Here is a 19,578-nt window from a genome sequence, read left to right on the forward strand (position 1 = left end):
AGAAAGTAAGGAAGTGCTCCAAAAACCGCACAGGGACAGAGGATGTCAGAGGGACCCAGGAGTTCCCTGGAGGAGTTCTGAGTAGCCAAAGCTGGAGCACTTGGGCTACAAAAACAAGGAACACACTATTGGACTCTGAGTATTAAAAAAAAGCACCTGTGAGTCCATAATGATACAGATAACGATTAAAATAATAAATAAGTGGAGGGGGATAGGGGACTCTCCCCTGCAGAAAATTCCGAATCATTTATTTTTTTAAAAGATTTTATTTATTTGAGAGAGAGTACACGTGGATGGGGGAGGGGAAGAGGGAGAGAGAAAATCTCAAGCAGACTCCCCAGTGAGCACAGAGCCAGAAGCAAGACTCGATCTCATGACCCTGAGGTCACGACCTGAGCCGAAATCAAGAGTCAGATGCTTAACCGACTGAGCCCCCCAGGGTCTCCTGACTCATTGATTTAGATTCTCCATCCCAACTGTGCACTTTGCATGGTGACTTCCTTTCAGAGAGATCAGTATGGAAAGGAGAGGAGAGTCACCTTACAGTGGGTGAAGCTGATGGAGACCACCTGAGCCAGGGGGTCAAGGTCACCATGAGCAGGGGAAAGTCATGTTGATAGGATGCACCTTTGACATGCTGCAGTGGGAATGGCACTTTCTCCTGCAGTCCTGCTCACCGAAACCCGTAACCCCGTCTACCCAGGAGAGAAACAACGGGCAAATCCCCGCTGGGAGACATTCTGCAAAACAGCTGGCTGGTACCCCTTGAAAGTGTTAGCAACTCCAAGGAAAGTCAGAGAAACTGTCACAGCCCAAAGGAACCTAAAGAGAGAAGAGGGGGCACCTGGGTGGCTCAGTGGGTTAAGCCGCTGCCTTCGGCTCAGGTCATGATCTCAGGGTCCTGGGATCGAGTCCCGCATCGGGCTCTCTGCTCAGCAGGAGCCTGCTTCCTCCTCTCTCTCTCTCTGCCTGCCTCTCTGCCTACTTGTGATCTCTCTCTGTAAAATAAATAAATAAAATCTTAAAAAAAAAAAAAAATAAAGAGAGAAGAGGACAGAATGTGGTGTGATGCCCTGGAGGGGACTCTGGAAGAGAAAAAGGACATGAGGGAGAGAACTAAAGATTTCTGCATAAACAATGGACATTAGTTGGGCCGGCCTATCTCGGAGGAGGCCCAGAGGTGACAGCCGTGTGCCCAGCCAGAAGGGCACGATCCTGAAGCCCCGGTTCCACGAGGACTGACAGGAGCAGGTGGCGACGTGGTTCCAGCAGCGGACGTGGCAGAGCCACAGAGGCAGGGCCCAGCGAGCCAAGGCACACTGCTTTGACCGTGCCCTGCGTCAGAGCCCATCTGGCCCATCGCGGGCTGCCCCCCCCCCGGGTGAGGCCTTGCACCAAAGTCCAGCTGGCAGGGGCTTTTGCTTGGAAGGGTGACTGGTGCCTGGCATCCCCGAGAAGGTGGCACAGACCATTGGGATCTCAGTGGCTCCAAGAAGGCCGAACATGTCCACATGACTAGCTCTGCCGAAGAACTCAGATTGGGCACCCAGCTGATGGGCCGGGTCATGCCCACACGGAATGTCCATGCGGAGAGAGTCGGGGTCCTCCCAGAGGAGAAGAAACGCAGGCTGTTCGTCAGTCTTCACGTGACCCGTGCCAATGCCCTGCTCTTCGGCTTCCGGGCAAAAAGGGCCAAGGAAGCTGCAGAACAGAATGTTGAAAAGAAAAATTAAATTGCCAATCAACTTGTGATTTAAAAAAAAAAAAAAAAAGAAATTGACATTAGTTAATAAGGATATAGTAGTAGTTATTAGTTGTGACAGGTGCACCACCCAAATATAAGATGCTAGGCCGCCTGGGTGGCTCAGTCAGTTAAGCGTCTGACTCTTGGTTTCGGCTTAGGTCATGATCTCGGGGTCCTGAGATCGAGTCCCACATCTGACTCTGCGCTCAGCATGGAGTCTGACCCTCTCCCCGCCCCACTTCTCCTCCTCTCTCCCTCTCTTTCATAAATAAGGAAAATCTTTAAAATGCATGTATATGTAAGATGTTACATATATAACGTGTGTGTGTGTGTGTGTGTGTGTGTGTGTGTGTGTGTGTAATGTTAACAATAAGGCAAACTGAGCTTAGGATATATGGAAACTATATTCGCAAATTTTCTGTAATCTAAAGTCATTCTAAAACTAAAAGTTTGATGGGAAGTAAGCCACCCAGGGTCACGTACCTAGAATATGGCAGAGCTGGGATTGAAGCCCAGGAAGGGGCATTTGAACACCGCAACTGCAACATCCGGGAGATGAGAACCTGAACGTCGCTACCAGTTCTCTCCTGCCCCCGCTCCCAGAGACGCATGAGTGCACGGCGTCCTGACCTGTTGGTGGGGTTTGAGTGAGGAATGCATTTTTCTGCTCTGCTTCTAAATTGCCTTATCTCCAGGGTTGGCCGTCCATGAGCCTCTCTTGCTGGTGAACTCTGTTCCTCTTTGACCATTACTGTGCCAGGCACAGAGTTCAGGCCTGTAGGATTCAAATTAGTGATAATAGCAAGAATTTTCATTTTCTCTCCTTTTCAGAGTGCCTGAGCTCTACTGACTCATTTAATCCTTGCAGTACTCCAGTGTGGTAAGTAGTGTTCCATAGCCCAGTTACAGATAGGAAGCTGAGGGTCAAAAAGGTTCAATACCTTGCCCAAGGTCATTCAGTTCCTGAGTGGCAGGGCCAGAACCTGGGGTCCAGAGTCTATGCTCCTAAATGCTATATTCTCTGATGGATGCTATCTTTAGAGTTTTTCAAAATTCCTGGATAAGAGTAGAGATTGGCTACTATATCAGACCTAGGTAGTTCTAGAGGCCCCACTAAGTGGGAAAACAAAGACAAGTTATTTGTCCCGATGTAAGGTGGCGTTGGAGCCGTTTTTACAAAGAAGATTATATCAACAGAGCCTCTTCAGGCTTTTGGCAACTGGAAAGGGAAAGAAAAGCATTTGAAATAGAAGGGACAGCAGGTGCCAAGGCCCTGCAGCGGGCGTGTACCAGTTGTTGAAGGAATAGCAGGAGGCTGCCGTGTCTGCAAGTGCAGTGAGAGATGGTGGGAGGTGGAGACGGGTTGCAGCACCCAGGACCCTCCTTTGTGAGGACCGGGCTTTTATTCCAAGGGAGGTGGGAGCCATGGTGGGGTTTTGAGTAGAAAAAGACGGGACCTGACTTAGGAGTGAACAGGACCCTTCTGGCTGCAAGATGTGGACTGGCCTGGCAGGATGGAGTGTAGAAAGGGGAGAAGCAGGGAGAGTGAGGAAGTGACCCAAGAGTCTGACTTGGAGGTCCCCAAACTACTTCTGTAAAGATCAAGGTAGTAGCTAGTTCAGGCTTTGCCAGTCACACTATCTCTGTCTTGACTACTCAGTTCTCTTGTTGTAGGGCAGGAGCAGCCATGGACAGTAGTAAATGAATGAACTTGATGGTGCTGCAATAAAGCTTTATGTGGGGGCGCCTGGGTGGCTCAGTGAGTTAAAGCCTCTGCCTTCAGCTTAGGTCATGATCCCAGGGTCCTGGGATCAAGCCCCACATCGGGCTTTCTGCTCCGTGGGGAGGCTGCTTCCTCCTCTCTCTCCGCCTGCCTCTCTGCCTATTTGTGATCTCTATCTGGCAAATAAATAAATAAATAAATAAAATCTTTTTAAAAAATTAATAAAGCTTTATTTGCACAGGGAGGCTGTAGTTTGCGGAGCGCTGATCTCAGTGGGAGATAAGGAGGGCTTGGAGTGTGATGGGAGCAGTGGAGGAGGTGTGAATGGTCAGATCGTGGACATATACCAACTACACATTGACTTGTTGTGAATATATATTGACCTATGGTGGACATACATTGATGGGAGAGCCAGCAGGATTTGCTGATGGGTTCATAGAGCAATGTGAGGGGAAGCAAGGAGTCGGGGACTGTTCCAGGACACAAGCAGGATCCAGCCTAGTGTCGGGCACATAGTAGGTGATCAGTAGGTCTGTGTGTTAAATGAGCCGTGTGGCATTTCATGTACATGTACCTCCTCTTTCCCAGTGATATGTTAAGTACCTGGAAGGCAAGAGCCACTTTTCATCCTTGAAACGTCCCTGCTCTTGACCCATGCATTGTGTGATACGGTTCTGGGGCCACAAGATGTTTTTACAAATGGTTTTTGTAGATCTGGGCTCCTCCTCTCCATCACTGTGTAGCCTGGGGCACTGTATCTGTTTGCTGGGGTTCCCAGAACAAAGTACACACACTGGGTGGCCGAAACGACAGGAACACTGTGTCACGGTTCTTGAGACCAGAAGTCTGAGATCAAGGTGCCGGCAGGGTTGGTTCCTTCTGATGGTGGTGAGGGAGAGTTTGTGCCATGTCTGTCTGTCCTCATGTTCAGCTGGCATTCTCCCTGCCTGTGTCTGTCTCTGTGTCGACAGTTCCCTTTTTTATAAGGACGCCACCATACTGGATTAGAGCTACCACCCTCTTGATCTCACCTTAACCTGATCATCTACAAAGAGCTTATTTCCAAATAAGGTCTGTTTGCAGGTCCTGGGGGCTGGGGTTTCACAATCACAACTCAGCCCACAACGGCACGTTTCTGCACGTCTCCCCACTTCGTCTTCTCCTCCGTGAGACGGCACGTCAACAGCATCGCCCTTAATATAGGCAAAGTGCTGGGCACCTGGGTGGCTTAGTCGGTTAAGCATCTGCCTCCGGCTCAGGTCATAATTCTAAGGTCCTGGGACCAAGTAGCCCATCAGGGCCCTTGCTCAGCAGAGCAATCTGCTTCTCCCTCTCCCTTGATTCCTCCCCTGCTCCTGTGTTAGATCCTGTCTCGTTCCCATGAAACATTTCCTGTTTTCAAAGGCAATGCATATGTACATTATCCTTATAGAAAAAGAGAGAGCAGAGGAGGGAGAGAAGGGGGGAGTAAGCATTCTGATGAACTTAACCCACTGAGCCACCCAGGCGCCCCCATTCTGATGAACTTAAAGCCTCCTTTGACCACTAACCCAATCCCAGTGCCTTCCCAGATAGAACTGCTGCTTCCAATCAGATGTGTAAGCTTCCAGATCATTCTTTTTCTATTTATGTATATGTATATATCCATATAAAATATTTTACTTTGTTTTTAATGGATTTTTATAAATACAGTTCATGCTTAAACAACATGGGTTTGCTTGTTTTAGGATTTTTTTATTAGAGAGAGCTCGCAGGGGAAGGCGTGCAGGGAGAGGGACAAGCAGTCTCCACACTAAGCACAGAGCCCAACATGGGGCTCGATCTCATGACCCCGAGATCACGACCTGAGCCGAAACCAAGAGTCAGATGCTCTACTGATTTCTGATTGAGCCGCCCATACATGAGTCTGAATTGCATGGATCTACAGATATGCAGATTTTTTAATAAATACAGCACAGTCCTATATTTATTAAAAGTAAAACGTATTTTCCTTATGATTTTAATACTTTCTTTTGTGTAGCTCACTTTATTGTAAGAATATAGTATATAATACATATAATATATAAAATATGTGGCAACTGTTTATATTACCAGTAAGGCTTCCAATCAACAAAAGCTCTTAGCAGTTAAGTTTGGGGGTAGTCAGAAGTCGTACACAGATTTTTGACTGTGTGGGGGTCAGCGCTCCAAAACCCCATGTTTTTCCTAGGTCAACAGCATATGTACAGTGTGAACGTGGCTGTATTGTTCCTCAGGTTTCTCTTTTTCCCCGCACACAATAGGATGTCTTGGGAATACGTCCATGTGCTAACATAAAAGTCTCCCTGACTCTTCTGACCTGCCAGGCAGGAGTCTGTGGCAGGAGTCTGCTGAATGGACGTACCACGGTTTATTTAGCAATGATCCAGTTGAGGGAACTTGAGGTGTTTTCCTGCTTTTCACTGGGATGATGGACATTCTTGCGCAAGCCAATGTGCGGGTGTTTCTCTGGATCAGAAAATGTGAATTCTCCGTGGCTGGAATTGCATGGAGGCCCAGGCTTCTCACCCAGGTCCGGGCATCAGAACCTTTCCTCTGTCTTTATGAGCGGATCCTGCTCAGACCCCGCAGCATGGCCACACTTGACCTTGAAGAGGCAAGAAACACCCTAGGCTGTGAAAAGCCAGCACCCCACCTCCAAAGCCTGGCCCCCCGCGCAGGAGAATTGGGGGGTGTAGGATCTTCCTCCCCCAGAGCTCCCCTCCTCGGCACTGTCGCACCCCCCTCACTGCCAGCCCAGGCCCAGTGGGTAACAGGATCCAGGTCAGCTGGTGGAGTATGAGGTAGCGTCTAGCTGAGCGCCATGGTATTTTATGAAGCCCGAAATGTGATCGCTACTGTTGTCACACTTTAGCGCCCCCAACAATCCCCTTGCAAATGAGAAAACCAGAGCCTCCCACATGCCTTTCCCCTGACATCAGGGAAAGCACGGGGAGCCCTGCCCAGGGGCCTGAGCCCGTGTGACCCCCGGAGCAGCTTTTGAGCTTGCGGGAAGGACTGGAGAGCAGAAGGAGGTGTTTTTCCAATTTCAGGCAAAGCCATGGGCGGGGGGTAGAAGTCTGCTACTAATTTTGTTTTCTCTCTGCCTGGGTCTTCAAAGTCAGCGTTGGCTTTTAAAGACCATTTTCAGGAACATATTAGGCTTGCCGGTCGAGGACCCTTCCCTCTAGGTAAGATTTCTGCAGCTCAGAGGGCTCCAACTAGCACGCCCACTGGGGCCATGTAAGCCGTAACGTGAAGGGCAGAAAACCCAGACCAGCCTGCAGAGCCCTGGAAAGGGCCAGGGACGGCTTGGGACGGATGAATGCAAGCTTCACACTGCCAGAGCGTGTAAAGTCTGAGTCGCCAAAAATCTGGAAAGACAGAGGAAGGGAGTGAGAACAAGAAGGGAGAAGCGAGGAGAGAGGGAGAGGTCTCCCGAGTTTACATATTGGCTCTTGTTCCAAAAACAAAAATGTTTCAAGCATAGCGTGGGCAGAGTGAGCCCAGTCTCCAGGCCGGCCCGCAAGCTCGTCCCTAAGTGAGCTTATCAGCACAGAAGAATCGTCAGCCTGGTTCCTTTACCCCTTGACAGCAACACTGTCCACTAGAATTTTCTGTGACGATGGGCGTAGCCAGTGGCCACATGTAGCTACTGAGCACTTGAAATAGGCCTAAGGAACTAAATTTTGTATGCTGTTGAATTTAAGTTTATTTAAAAATAATTATCAATAGCCACACGTGGCTAATCACTACTGTATTAACGTGACTGTAGAACCTTTCAAGCTGGGGTGTGTACCGTTGTGTTCTGCTATTTTAGGAAAGGTCTTGGGGAGACCTGAGACCGCCAAATATCGATGAGAATTCCGGGCCCATGGGAAGAAAGGAAATGCAGAATGAGGAACAGTAGAGGTTTGGGTGTAAGCTAGCTCAAGAGCGGTCACTCCGTAGCCCCAGTTTTTTTTCCCAGTGCTCCCCAAAGAGCTCCTCAGTTGGGTTCGCCACTTAACATCCGCCATGTTCTTTGCCGTCTGCCCCTACTCCCACCTGCCCGCATGGTGGAACCTCCCCACCATCCAGGCCCTTTCCATCCAGGCCTGTCAGAGCACGCTGCTACCCAGGCCCTGGCGTTGTCCCAGGCCCACGGATGTGAGAGATCCCAGGTGTCAGGACTCAAGGTCACACTTTGCCACAGGGCTGTGGGCCAGCGTGTGCCAGGGACTCTGGAAGCGAACCTCACCTTCCGGCAAACCCCTTAGCAATCCAAAGCCCATTCAGGGGACCAGAGAGAGGACAGTGACCACACCATCCCTTTCTCCCAGGCTCCAGCCTTGGTCCCCACAGAGTAGCCCAGGCCGCCCCAAATGCCACTGTCCCCAACCCCACATCTCCATAACAACACGGTTACCCCGTAGGTCTTTAAAAATTAATGAGGGGAGGGGTTCCCATCATTCCCATCCCCTGCGGATCTCCTATTCTTGAAGATAAATTCAAACCTCTTCCTTAAGTAAAAAGAGATGTGCTCAAAATGTTGACAACGCCATTTTTTTCCCCAGATTCTACCCACCCATCAACCAGCCAGAGATGTCCCCACCAGCTTTTTTCTTAGAGGTCAAACTCAGAGTTCCATGTGCTTTCCCTCCCCCTTGTAGTGTTTTCCAGGAGACACCTGCCTCCTGAAATTACCTTGCAACCAAAATGTGGACACTCCTGAATCTTAACACAATAATGGAAACTACCATTCATGCCACACCTGCCATGTCCCAGCCCCCGCGCTAGGTGCATTTAGCCCAGCACCTCCCTTCTCCTCACGCCAAGCCCGTGAAGGAGCTTCCTCTGTCTCGCATTTTTCCAAGGCGACCTTGGAGGCTCAGGGTGGTTATGCCACTGGCTCGAGGTCACACAGCCAGGAGGTGGTCAGATTCCAGAGCCTGGGGTTCACCAGGAGCCGGAACAGGCACAGCACGCTCACGGTTTTCGCCTGGTCCTCCTGCCACCTACCTGGCTGGACTTCCTGGCGGGGGCTGAGGTGACCCCTCTGGCTGGATGTTGCGTGTAGCTTCAGGGAGGCGGTTATGTGACCCGGTTGCAAAGTGACAGAAATCCAACCCCACTAGCTCAAACCGAAGAGCCCAGGGAGTCATTTCCTGTGGTGGCTGTAACTGATCCCCACACACTCAGTGGTTTAAGCTGAGTGTCCCCTTATTGTTCTGGAAGCCGGGTGTCCAGAAGCGGTCTCAATGGGCTGAAGACGCTGGCAAGGCTGGTTTCCTCTGGAGGCTCTGAGGGGAGGAGTCTGGGCCTTTTGTGGTGTCTAGTGGGTACCTATATGTCTGGGCTTGTGCCATCCCAGTGCCATCCCAGTCCTATTCTCTCCGTCGTCCAATACCCCTCTGCTTCTCACTCACAGGACCCCCTGTAATTACACGTAGGGCCCACCTGGATAATCCAGAATAATGTCCCCATCTCAGGACCTTTAACTTAATCCCTTTGCAAAGTCCCTTTCGCCATATAAGGAGCCTGGAATTGGGGCATGGACATTTGGGAGATGGAGGGGGGGTATTAATTACTCAGGTTACCGCGGTCGGGGTGGTCTGGTTTCTGGCTTCAGCTGGGGCTGGATCCCGGGGATCAAATCCTGTGATCAGGGCCTCATCCCTCTCCAGCTCTCAGATCCGCTTTTCTCCAGGCTGAATCCCACCACCTTGCAGCTGCGCTAGAGGAGAAGCCCCCTCCCCAAGGTCCCAGCCAGAGTCCCGGGCCGGCCCTCACTGGTCTAGTTTAGACCACATGCTCCCCTTTCACACCATCACTGAGGCCGGAAGGCTCCTGGGTCCCTCTGATTGGTTGGGCCTGGGTCACGTGCCCACCTCCGTCATCTCCTCCCCTCGGTCTTAACTCACCCGTACTAAGATGTTTGCCCAAAGAGAACTGAGCCGTGTGTGAGTGGTGGAGAGCAGCAGGGCACGGGAGTCTGTGGAATGGCAAGCCTCGTACATTACACATTATGATAAGTACCCGATCCGTGCTGGCCACAGATCACGGGACACAGAGGGGGTCTGGGGAAGGGGCTGCCTCTGGAAGTGAATGCTTGATCGATCCAAGGTTCCCTGCACGAATGAAGGCAGAAGAGCCTTCCACGCAGAGGACATACCTTGATTAAGGCAAAGGCTTTGACCGCAGGGCCTGGATGCCCATATGTCCTCACACACCCAAGGGCAGAGGCAGGTGGTCCTGTTTTGTGCCCGTCCTCCCACTGCAATCTTATCAGCAGTCCCTTTACTTGCAAAACAGTCTGGGTGTGCATGATAGATTACACGATCACTCCCCCTCAACAGCCAACCTTGTTTACAAGGGTCCCAAAGGCAACAGAAGGCATGAGACTTCATGGGAGGTCACCTAACCTTTAGGAGCAAAGCTCACAGTAGAATCCAGGACTCCTGACTCCTACGGCAGTGCTCAGCTTATGAAACTGACTCGCTCTCAGAGACTACAGTCACACTTCCTCTTTTTCTCCTCTTGCCACATTCTCCGTAGGACTGTGACCAGATCCACGTTGACGACGTCTCATCTGATGACAACGGGCAAGACCTGAGGTAGGAATTTGGGGAGCCCAAACTGCCCCCTTTTGATTGGTTATTGAGCTTGCCTTCCACCAGAAGCGGAGAGGAGAGGCGGGCTGTGTTATGAGGGTGAGCGTACCTGCCTGGGTCAGAGCCCCAGGTCGCAGCCCCACTCCCCAGCCTGCAGCCTCCTCCGCATCACCCAGTCACAGAGATTTCCAGAGACTCTCTGTCACTCTGCTTATGTTCACCTCTCGGCGATTTCTTGTCAGCTGCCTAAAGTAATGCATGCATACTGGTTAAAAAATAAAAAAATCAAACACCGCTTCTGACCTTGCCTCCCAGAATTACCACCACCAAGAGTTTGGCACCCCTTCTTCAAAGGCTTGATTGCTTCATTAGCATACATATATTATTTAATATAAATGTTGATACAGTCGATACTCAAAAAAATATTTCTTGACCAAGTAAGCGGTATGTCTAGTTTCTAGGGGAAAACCCGGGTAGGACATGGGTTCCAGAAATAAGGTATCCCACCGCTCAAAACGAGACAGCTTTCAGAGGAATGTGGCTGGAATGTTCCAAGCCTGCCCCTGAGAAAACCTTATAAAAATGGAGCCATAGTTAATCTGTGCTTATCCAAAATTATCCCAAACCAGTAGTAACTCCTGCCCCATCAAAAATATTACTAGACTGCATGGTGTTTTGCTTATGGGACCAGGAACTTCACTTAGTGTTTGCTTCCTCGATGTGTCTTCCATCTTTTCTCCAAAGAAAGAAATCAAAGCTTCTGTCACTGGGCCCTGCAGGTCTTTTCAAAGCCCAGCAGTACTAGGAGGGATAGGCAGGCACCTGCTTCTTATTAATTAGCCATTCTGAAAATCCCTTGCAGTCAGGACTGGCAAGGAGCAAGGCTCCAGTGCCAGCCGGGGCTTCTCTATTTGTGGAGTAAATAAACCCCAGATCAAGGTTAACTGTGCCCTTTCCACGACGTCATAGCTGGGAACCACTCTTCCCTTCACGGCAATGAGCAACCAGGATTCCGTGTTTATAACATCTCCCCTGTAGCTGGCTGGTATGGGACTGAGAGCAGGTTCCGCTGAAGGCCGTCTCATGCTGAGCTGTTTGGGACCTCACTTCCAGAACCCACCATTCAAGGATGGTTTTCCCCATAGACACCAACTTCTTCATGCATTCATTTGAGAAGTCTCTTTTGAGTACCTACTGTGTGCCGGGCACCAAGTATCAAATACCCTTTCTTGTTTACTTCAGTTCACAGCAGAAACCCACCTTGGTAATGCCCTTATTTTGCACCACGCCCTATCCCGGGTGTCTTTTGTGCATTAACTCCCTCATCTTCCCGGTTACCGCAGGGAGCAACACATGCTCTTCTCTTCCTCCCCATTTGACAGCTGGGGAAGGGGAGGCACAGAGAGGTTAAGTAACCTGCGGAACCTCACACAGCTGGTACGTGGGGGTCGTAGGGTTCATGAATGTCCTTCCCTACCCTCCTGTTTTCTGGGCAGAACATCCAGGGACCTCCCCCAGGGTGTCCTCGGAGTTCTTAGCATGTTGTGTTCTTTCTCAAGAACCAATTATCTGGCCTTTCCACACTACTCTGAGAGGGATCCTTAAGGCGTAGTCCTGGGTTCCCTTCATAACTTAAAGGAAACGTCCACCATGTCCCAAGCCCTTGATGTCCTGCCACTGGGGCAGGAGGATGTCCTCAAATTCCTTGCAGCCGGAACTCACTTAGGTGGCACCACCCTTGACTTCCACACGGATCCGTATATGCACAGAGGGAAGAGTATTGGCGCAGGGCCCCTGGGTGGCTCAGTCATTAAGCATCTACCTTCGGCTCAGGTCATGATCTCAGGGTCCTAGGATCAAGCCCCGCATCAGGCTCTCTGCTCCTCGGGGAACCTTCTTCTCCCTCTCCCACTCCCCCTGCTTGTGTTCCCTCTCTTGTGTTCTATTAAATAAATAAAATCTTGGGGCGCCTGGGTGGCTCAGTGGGTTAAAGCCTCTGCCTTCAGCTCGGGTCATGATCCCAGGGTCCTGGGATCGAGCTCCACGTCGGGCTCTCTGCTCCGCAGGGAGCCTGCTTCCTCCCCTCTCTCTCTCTGCCTGCCTCTCTGCCTACTTGTGATTTCTCTCTCTCTGTCAAATAAATAAAATCTTTTAAAAATAAATAAATAAAATCTTAAAAGAAAATAAAAGAGCATTGGCGCATACATCATAAATCTGAAGAGAACATGGGAGAAGCCCCACAGGCAGCTCGTCACGTGGTCGCCGTTGAAGACTTCGCTGATGGCCATGTCCTAGCCTCTGGGAATACTGGCCTGTGAGCTGTGTCGTGCTGCTGCTGCTGCTGCGGGGGCCAGTCCCATGGCAGGCCACCTCCCTCCCAGAACCTTCACCAACCAGATCCATGCAGCCTTCCAGCAGCCGTGACTGATCCCGGAGCTGACGCCCAGCCTCTCACGGTGGTCAGCCCTGGGATCAGTAGCCACCAGAGGGGCCATTCTGCCTACGATGGCTCTGTGTCACAGACTCTCCCCCACACCATGTGGACCCTGCCACCCCATCCAGCAACAAGGGAGCTCCCAAGGTGGGTCCGACGTGGTGGGTGTGCTGTGGCGGGTGCTGGCCCAGGAGGTCCTGCATGTCTGTGGCACCATCTCCTGTGAGCACCCGCGGAAGGTCACACCTGATCGTGGCTTCTGCAGAGACTTCTGAAGAGACTGAGAAGGGAGAGCAGGCCACTGCTTGAAAGGCCATGACCAAGGAGGAGTTTCGGGGTGAAGGACTGTTCTGGCTCCCAAGTTCACTGCTGCTCGACATGAGGCTGCAGACGGGTCCTCAGAGTCTACCTCTGAGGCCCTGAGGATCAAGTCACCCGGGCCAGTGTCCTGGCCTGCATGTCCCAGGGAGCCCCTAAGGGTCTGGCCTCTGCTCGAGCAAGGCTGAGCCCCAGGCACAGTAGGGGCGGTCACAGTGGCATGTCCCATCACGCTGCAGTCGGGCGCTGGACACGGCAGATGCCGCACAGGGAGCGTGACCCAGCACCTCACACTTTCCAAGTGTCCTTTGATCTCCGCAGCAGCAGAGCCCTGAAGCCCAGGGACGGACATGAGATACAATTTCCAAGTTTTGCCTCATTCCTGCTGCAGCACATCTTTGTAAAAAAATAACATGTCTTTATTTCTAGAACATCTAGAAAGTGCGAAGTAGTACAAGAGGGGGGAAATCAGCCAGACTCACTCCCTGAAACAGCCAGAGAACCACACTGACCCGTCTCCTCCTGCTCTTCTTTTCCAGGAGGAGACTCAGTGGGGGTTGGGGGGGTGGGCACAGAGGAAGAGAGAGACCATCTCAAGCGGGCTGCACGCCCACAGTGGGGCCCCATGCGGGGCTCGATCTCACAACCCTGAGATCACGACCAGAGCCAAAATCAAGATTCCGACGCTGAACCGACTGAGCCGCACAGGTGCCCCTGGGAAGAGACTCATCTTTGAAGCTTTGGGTCCTGCTCGAGACACATCCCTTGTCCCGCTCTGGTTTTCCCCTGCAACGCTGTGATTTTGCAAACCTCCAGCAAGGTTTCTGGCGGAGGGGAAAGAAGATGGGGGTCTCTGGCACGTTGAGGTTTTCATTCTCACGTGCTGGTTGCTGTCGGCGGCGACTCGCCCCCACTCCCCTGTTCGCGTTCCCAGCTGCCGCCTCTGTCGTCAGCTCCGTGAGACCCTCGGACTCGTCCCCAGTCCACACAGAGCGCCGCTTAGGCCGGCAGGCTGCATCCGGACCGGAGGATTGTGTCTGCGAAGCACCAGCAATCAGCTCTGCCTCATTTAACAAATCAAAAAAAATCAGGCTAGGATTATTTCTGTGAAAGACAGGGAGATGTCACAGCGTGGGAAGAAAGGGCTGGCAGCCAGGCCTTCCAGGGAACATGGAGCAGCGCTGATCTGGAGATCGAAGTAGCGGGAACTAACATGTTTCCTTCTGGACTCTTCTGTCGGGATGAACCAGCTGCAACCATTTTTTTGGAATTCCCTTCTAGCTTCTAATTCTAAAGGGGGCGGGGCTTATCCTAGCTTGGCCCCCGCGCGGGCTTCACGCCCACCGCCCACCATCCCTGTCTCTCCCCTCCCTCCCCCCAGCACGTACAACTTCTCGGCCGACGGCTTCCACAGCTCGGCCCCGGGAGCCAACATGTGCCTGGGCTCCGGCGTCCACGGCGGCGTGGACTGGATGAGGAAGCTGGCCTTCCGCTACCGGCGGGTTAAGGAGATGTACAACACCTACAAGAACAACGTCGGTGGTGAGTGGTCGGAGCCCCCCCGCCGGGGGCGACGGGCGGTTGGGGGGGGGACTGCCCTGCTCAGGCCGCACCCCTCACCGAGGCAGGGTCAAGGGTGGCCGTGGTCCCTTGCATGTGCAGACAATAGCTTGCTCAGTGCGCACCTTCAGGGCACGCTCTGGAAGGGGACACGAGCATCTCCACGTCCTCACTCGGGGTTGCGGGAGATGCAGGAATAGACGATGCAGCCTGCCCGGGATCCCGCAGCCCACGGGCAGTGGAGCGGGTTTGGGGGCCAGCCTCCCACCCCACGGCTACATCAGGTGTGCTCTGAGGCTGGGGTGGCCCGGCCACCTGTGTTCCAACACATCCTGGGCGACTCCGGCACTCGCTGGAGTTGGGGGACCGGTGGCTTCAGTCCCTGCTGCCCAGACAGTGGGCTGCGGACCAGCCACGTAAGCATCACCTTTGTTGTCAGACTCTAGGGACCCACTTCAGGCCACTGGGTCAGAATCAGCATTTTAAACAAGATTCCCAGGTAAGCTGTTGGAAACGCTGACGTTGGAGAAGGCCTGGAAGCTGCTGGTTCTCAGACTGGAACCACCTGAGGCATTTCCAGCTCTGATCTTGGAATCCCAGGGTTCAGGCCCTGATGTGCGGTCAAGGTGAAAGCCGCCGGCTTCTTTGCCACCTCTGCCCACACTCCGTGGCCTCTCACACCCAAGTCTGTGGACGGCGAGAGTGAGGCTCAGCCCTGCCTGCTCAGCTGCCCTGATGCGGCCAACGGAGTCGGCCAACCGAGGCCACCCGCTCCTCCTCTAGGTTAAGCCCCAGGAAGCGCCCAGGGCTCCTGTCGGGCTGCTCTGCTCTCCCCTAAGCTGAGGGGAAACTGCCCAGTGTGTCAACAGGCGAAGGGAGCCTGCAGCAGGCAGGATACGGTGGGGAGCCCCCCTGCCCCCACCCCAGTTTCTGCATGCTCCCTCCCCCACTCCTCTCCCCCAGCTCTCTCTGCATCACAGAACTAGCCTGGTGAGGGCTGCAGTCTCCAGCCTGGGGGGACACCACACAGCCCAGGATCCCGAGGGTTTGGGAAGTTGTGCTCAGAAGAGAGACATCCCCAAGAAATAGGATGAAAATAGAAAAGGCTTAACAGATCCACATCAGGAGGCAGGGCTGGGTTCAGAGGCCTTTGCCTGATTTTACACCTCCCTCTGCCACATCCTGTTAGAACCCTTGAGCGGGTTACTTAACCCATGTGTGCCTCAGTTTCCTCAGATGCTGCCCGACTCCTAGGATAAATGTCAGGATAATACGAATTAACACATGGGACTGGCTTGGAACTGTGCCGCCGCGCAGTGAGCATTTCTTGAATGTTGCTCTTGTCTGGGGAAGGAGACCAGCCTGGGGAAAAGCTGCGGGTTGGGGGCAAGCAGACAGAAGCTAGAAGCCTACTTCCCTAGCAGGTGCAAAGTAGGAGGGGTTGTTGACCAGCTGGCTGCCCGCGGAAGCACATGTGAAGCCTCTTGTAAACTCTATGGTCCCGTGCGCCCAGCAGTTTGTATCATTATTAAGGGCTGTGAGCGAGGTGCAGAGAGAAGGCGAGCCAGAGACCTTCTACAGCAGTGTGTCCCAGGGAATCCCTTCTCCCTTGAACAAATACCGATTCGGCACCAACCGCACGCCAGCCCCTGTGATAGCGCCGCCCAGGGGCTGGTTCCGCCGTGGTGAACAAAACCTTGTGGGGCCAACAGCATGGTGAGCAAAGCAGACACTGAACACACGATCACACAGATGGGTGTGAAATCCTGGTTGTGACAAGTGCGATGGACAAGGGGTGCAGGGTGTTGGGAGAGTGTGAAATAGACACCTGACCAGGGCAGGCCTTCCAGATTCCAGAAGAAATGACATTGAAACGGAGTGTGAAGGACTTAGCCAAAAGGGAGGATAAGATATGAAGAGGGGTCTAGGCTCTCAGATGAGGTGTGCAAAGGGACTTGGTGTGTCAGGGGACAAAGAGGAGGCCACTGGGGAGGGAACAGAAGGACAGCAGGGCAATGGCAAGAAATGAGACCAGGAACTAAGCAGGCTCAGGGGCCGGGGCTCAGGAGGCTTAACTTTATCTCAAGGGCCTTGATGGCTGACAGACTCGACAGGTCTAGACAGCCTGCTGCCTTGGTGTCCCTTCTGTCTCCCCGCTTCCTGCGGTGAGCAAGTCTGTTGACCTCACTAAGCCTCAGCTTCTCCACCTGACTTACACAGTGTTGTCAATTATATCTCAATTTAAAAAAAAAGACAAAAGGTCCACCTCTAGGGTCACGGTGAAAATGAAGGAAATAAATCATTAAAAGCCCAGGCCATACACACAGTAAGCACTCCATAAACGTTTTCTTATTCATTTTTTATCTTCACGGTAACAGTATAAATGCTATGATCTGCATTTTTTTGTTCATCTGCATATGCAGTGCCTATTACAATACTGAGTACACAGCAGGGACTCCCACATTCTTTGTTGGATGGATGGATGGGCAGAGGGAGGGAAGGGCGGACCGGTGGGTGTGTGGATGAATGTACCAGTCACCGGCGAGGATGACTGATCAATCCATCCCAAAGTCAGATTAAAATTACTGGATAAAGTTGACCTTGGGTATCCTCTGATTTGAAACCTTGGGGTACCTGTAGCTAGACTCCCCTTCCCTAGCCACCACCCCCCAGACCCCTCAAATGATAAATACCACGTCTTTATTTCCCTTATCCATAGGTTTGATAGGAGCTCCCAAAAGAGAGACTTGGCTACAGCTCCGAGCCGAGCTGGAAGCCTTGACCGACCTCTGGCTGACCCACTCTCTGAAGGCGCTTAACCTCATCAATTCCCGGTAGGTGGGAGCCTCCGTTTGCCTTCCTGCCCTTGAACTTTCTCCCATTGGAGGGCAGGGGTTCCTCCGTTTCCATACTTGGAGAATTGGACTCTCCCAGTTCTCACTTGCACACTTTCCGGACCTTTGATAAAGCTGAGGTCTCACACGGAAACATGGACACCCTGCACCACCGCTGAGCAAACAGGTGCTGAGACTTCTCGGGGTCCAGCAGAGCCAAAGACCTTTGCACGTAGGCTGGTCTGTCCCATCCACTGTTGCCCACAACACCTGCTGGTCACAACAAAGCCCTCTGAAAACCATTGCTGCAGACCACCTGGGGGGGGCGATTACAAGGTAAGGAGGGTCTGGTTTCATTCCAGGCCTCCCAATAAATTGCCTCTTGCTCTTTAACAAGATCATCTGAGCCAGAGAACAAGTAACTCTCTGCACCAGCGTCCAAAAATCTTGTGACCCAGCATGTGAATGGTGACAAGATGCTGGCCCATGAGCCAGCTCAGTCCCACGGATATGTCCTGTTTGATACACATTTTGTCCCAGAGACTGGGAAAGGAATCCATAGCTCCATATTTCTAGGTTCTGTCAAAATATCAGAACTGGCAGGCCTTTTCCAGTTTGCCCCAGTCCTCACCGCTCCCTGTTGTCCTACACTGATCCGTATTCCTCATTTCTCTCCCTGAAAGGTGGCTGCAGCGATGTGTGTGTCCTTACAAGAAGCATTTGTTTTACTTAAGTATTACATTCTAACTCTGTAAATAATATTACAGTATTGCGTCTCCATGTGCCAGGCAGCCTCAGGCCTAAGAGAGGAATAGCTGAAGGAACTTTGGGCCTCCCCTCGCCTGAAGATGACTTAACCAGAACTCCAAACCCCACCAGAGCTCCTGCCAACTCCAGGCTCATGCTGCAGGGTGAGGAGGCCTGGCCTTGGTGTTCTGACCCAAGTCTTCTTTGTCCTCAGGCCCAACTGTGTCAACGTGCTGGTCACTACCACGCAACTAATCCCTGCCTTAGCCAAAGTCCTGCTGTATGGACTGGGCTCCGTGTTTCCTATTGAGAACATCTACAGTGCAACCAAGACAGGTAGGGAGAACCCAGCCTCGGGGTGATGCAGGGAGGAAGGGTGAGGCTAGCTCTTCATCCCGCGTTTGGGAAGCTTAAGGAAAACAGCACTAAGGAAGTTAAAGAACTGGTCTGTGGGCATGACTCGGATCCCCAGAACAATCCCGCAAACCACTCGCTTTAACCTCAGCTCCCAGAGAAGGTGGTTAGGGGCATCGCTTTCTGAAGTGTGGGTATTAGTAAGGATACCTGCAAACCTGCTGTGACAGACACACACGGAATACAAGGGCTTACATCAGAATCCGAGCTCCTTTCTCTCGCGCATGTCAACAGACTGGAGGTGACTGATGCAGGCTAGTGGGGCAACTCTGTCCTCTTCCCCCCTTATTTTTCCACCATCCCCTGCGGTTTTATTCTCGTGTGGTTAAATCAGAATCCTGCCACACTGTTATTCCGACGTCCGGGAAGAGGGGAAGGAGGAAGGAGTAATACATGTCGAATGTTTTAAAGCCAGAACTCCGTTTGGGATGCCTGGTGCTTCTACTCACCTCCTATTGGCCCCTGCTTAGTCACATGGCCACGAGTAGTGGCATGGGAGGCTGGGAAATGTAGTCCATTTCTACAAATGTAGCTAAGTGCCATGAACATAGGTAAGTCATGGTACTCTATTACTAAGAGGAAAATAGGGGCGCCTGGGTGACTTAGTCAATTAAGCATCTGCCTTCGGCTCAGGTTATGATCTCAGGGTCCTGGGATGGAGCCCCACGTCCAGCTCCCTTCTCAGGAGGGAGTCTGCTTCTCCCTCTCCCTCCTGCTCATGTTCTCTGTGTCTCTCTATCAAATGAATAAATAAGATCTTAAAAATAAAAAAGGAAAATAGCTTCCACCACAGCATGGCACATGAGGTGATTTTAATTTAGGTGGTACAAGTTGTCAAATAACCTGGAATCTAACCTTGAACCACACAGAAAATTTGGGTTTTTCTTCAGTTTTTTTTTTTTCTCTTTTAAGGAGAGAGTCTCAGTTTAGTGTTATCTTGCTTTGACACCTCTCTTAATGCTTGATAATCTTTATTAGCAAAGAGAACAAGCCTTAGGCTCAGAGCTTCCATCAGATAAGAGAATTTACCTAGAAATGAACAGCATCATTTATCATCAGGGCAAGTCCCATTGGTTTCCCAGAGGGAGGAGCTGGGGTTTATTATTCTTACATCACCTAAAACTATGTAATAATACAAAATAAATCTAGTTAAGATGCTTTTTTTTAAAGATTCTATTTATTTATTTAACAGA

The 19,578-nt window shown here is 51.8% G+C and overlaps 1 protein-coding gene across 5 annotated transcripts in view; it reads left to right on the forward strand.

The window, feature by feature from the left end:
- EYA2 (EYA transcriptional coactivator and phosphatase 2) overlaps nucleotides 1-19,578 on the forward strand; it is a 272,621-nt gene that overhangs the window by 233,738 nt on the left and 19,305 nt on the right. For all 5 annotated transcript variants that reach the window (XM_082744870.1, XM_082744873.1, XM_082744874.1 and 2 more), the window contains 4 exons: nucleotides 10,023-10,081; nucleotides 14,212-14,372; nucleotides 17,110-17,224; nucleotides 18,186-18,307. In XM_082744870.1, coding sequence (XP_082600996.1) covers nucleotides 10,023-10,081; nucleotides 14,212-14,372; nucleotides 17,110-17,224; nucleotides 18,186-18,307 — 457 coding nt within the window. The remainder of the gene's footprint in view (nucleotides 1-10,022; nucleotides 10,082-14,211; nucleotides 14,373-17,109; nucleotides 17,225-18,185; nucleotides 18,308-19,578) is intronic.

Source organism: Mustela nivalis (assembly GCF_964662115.1).
Source record: "Mustela nivalis genome assembly, chromosome: 8".
Classification (NCBI taxonomy): domain Eukaryota; kingdom Metazoa; phylum Chordata; class Mammalia; order Carnivora; family Mustelidae; genus Mustela; species Mustela nivalis.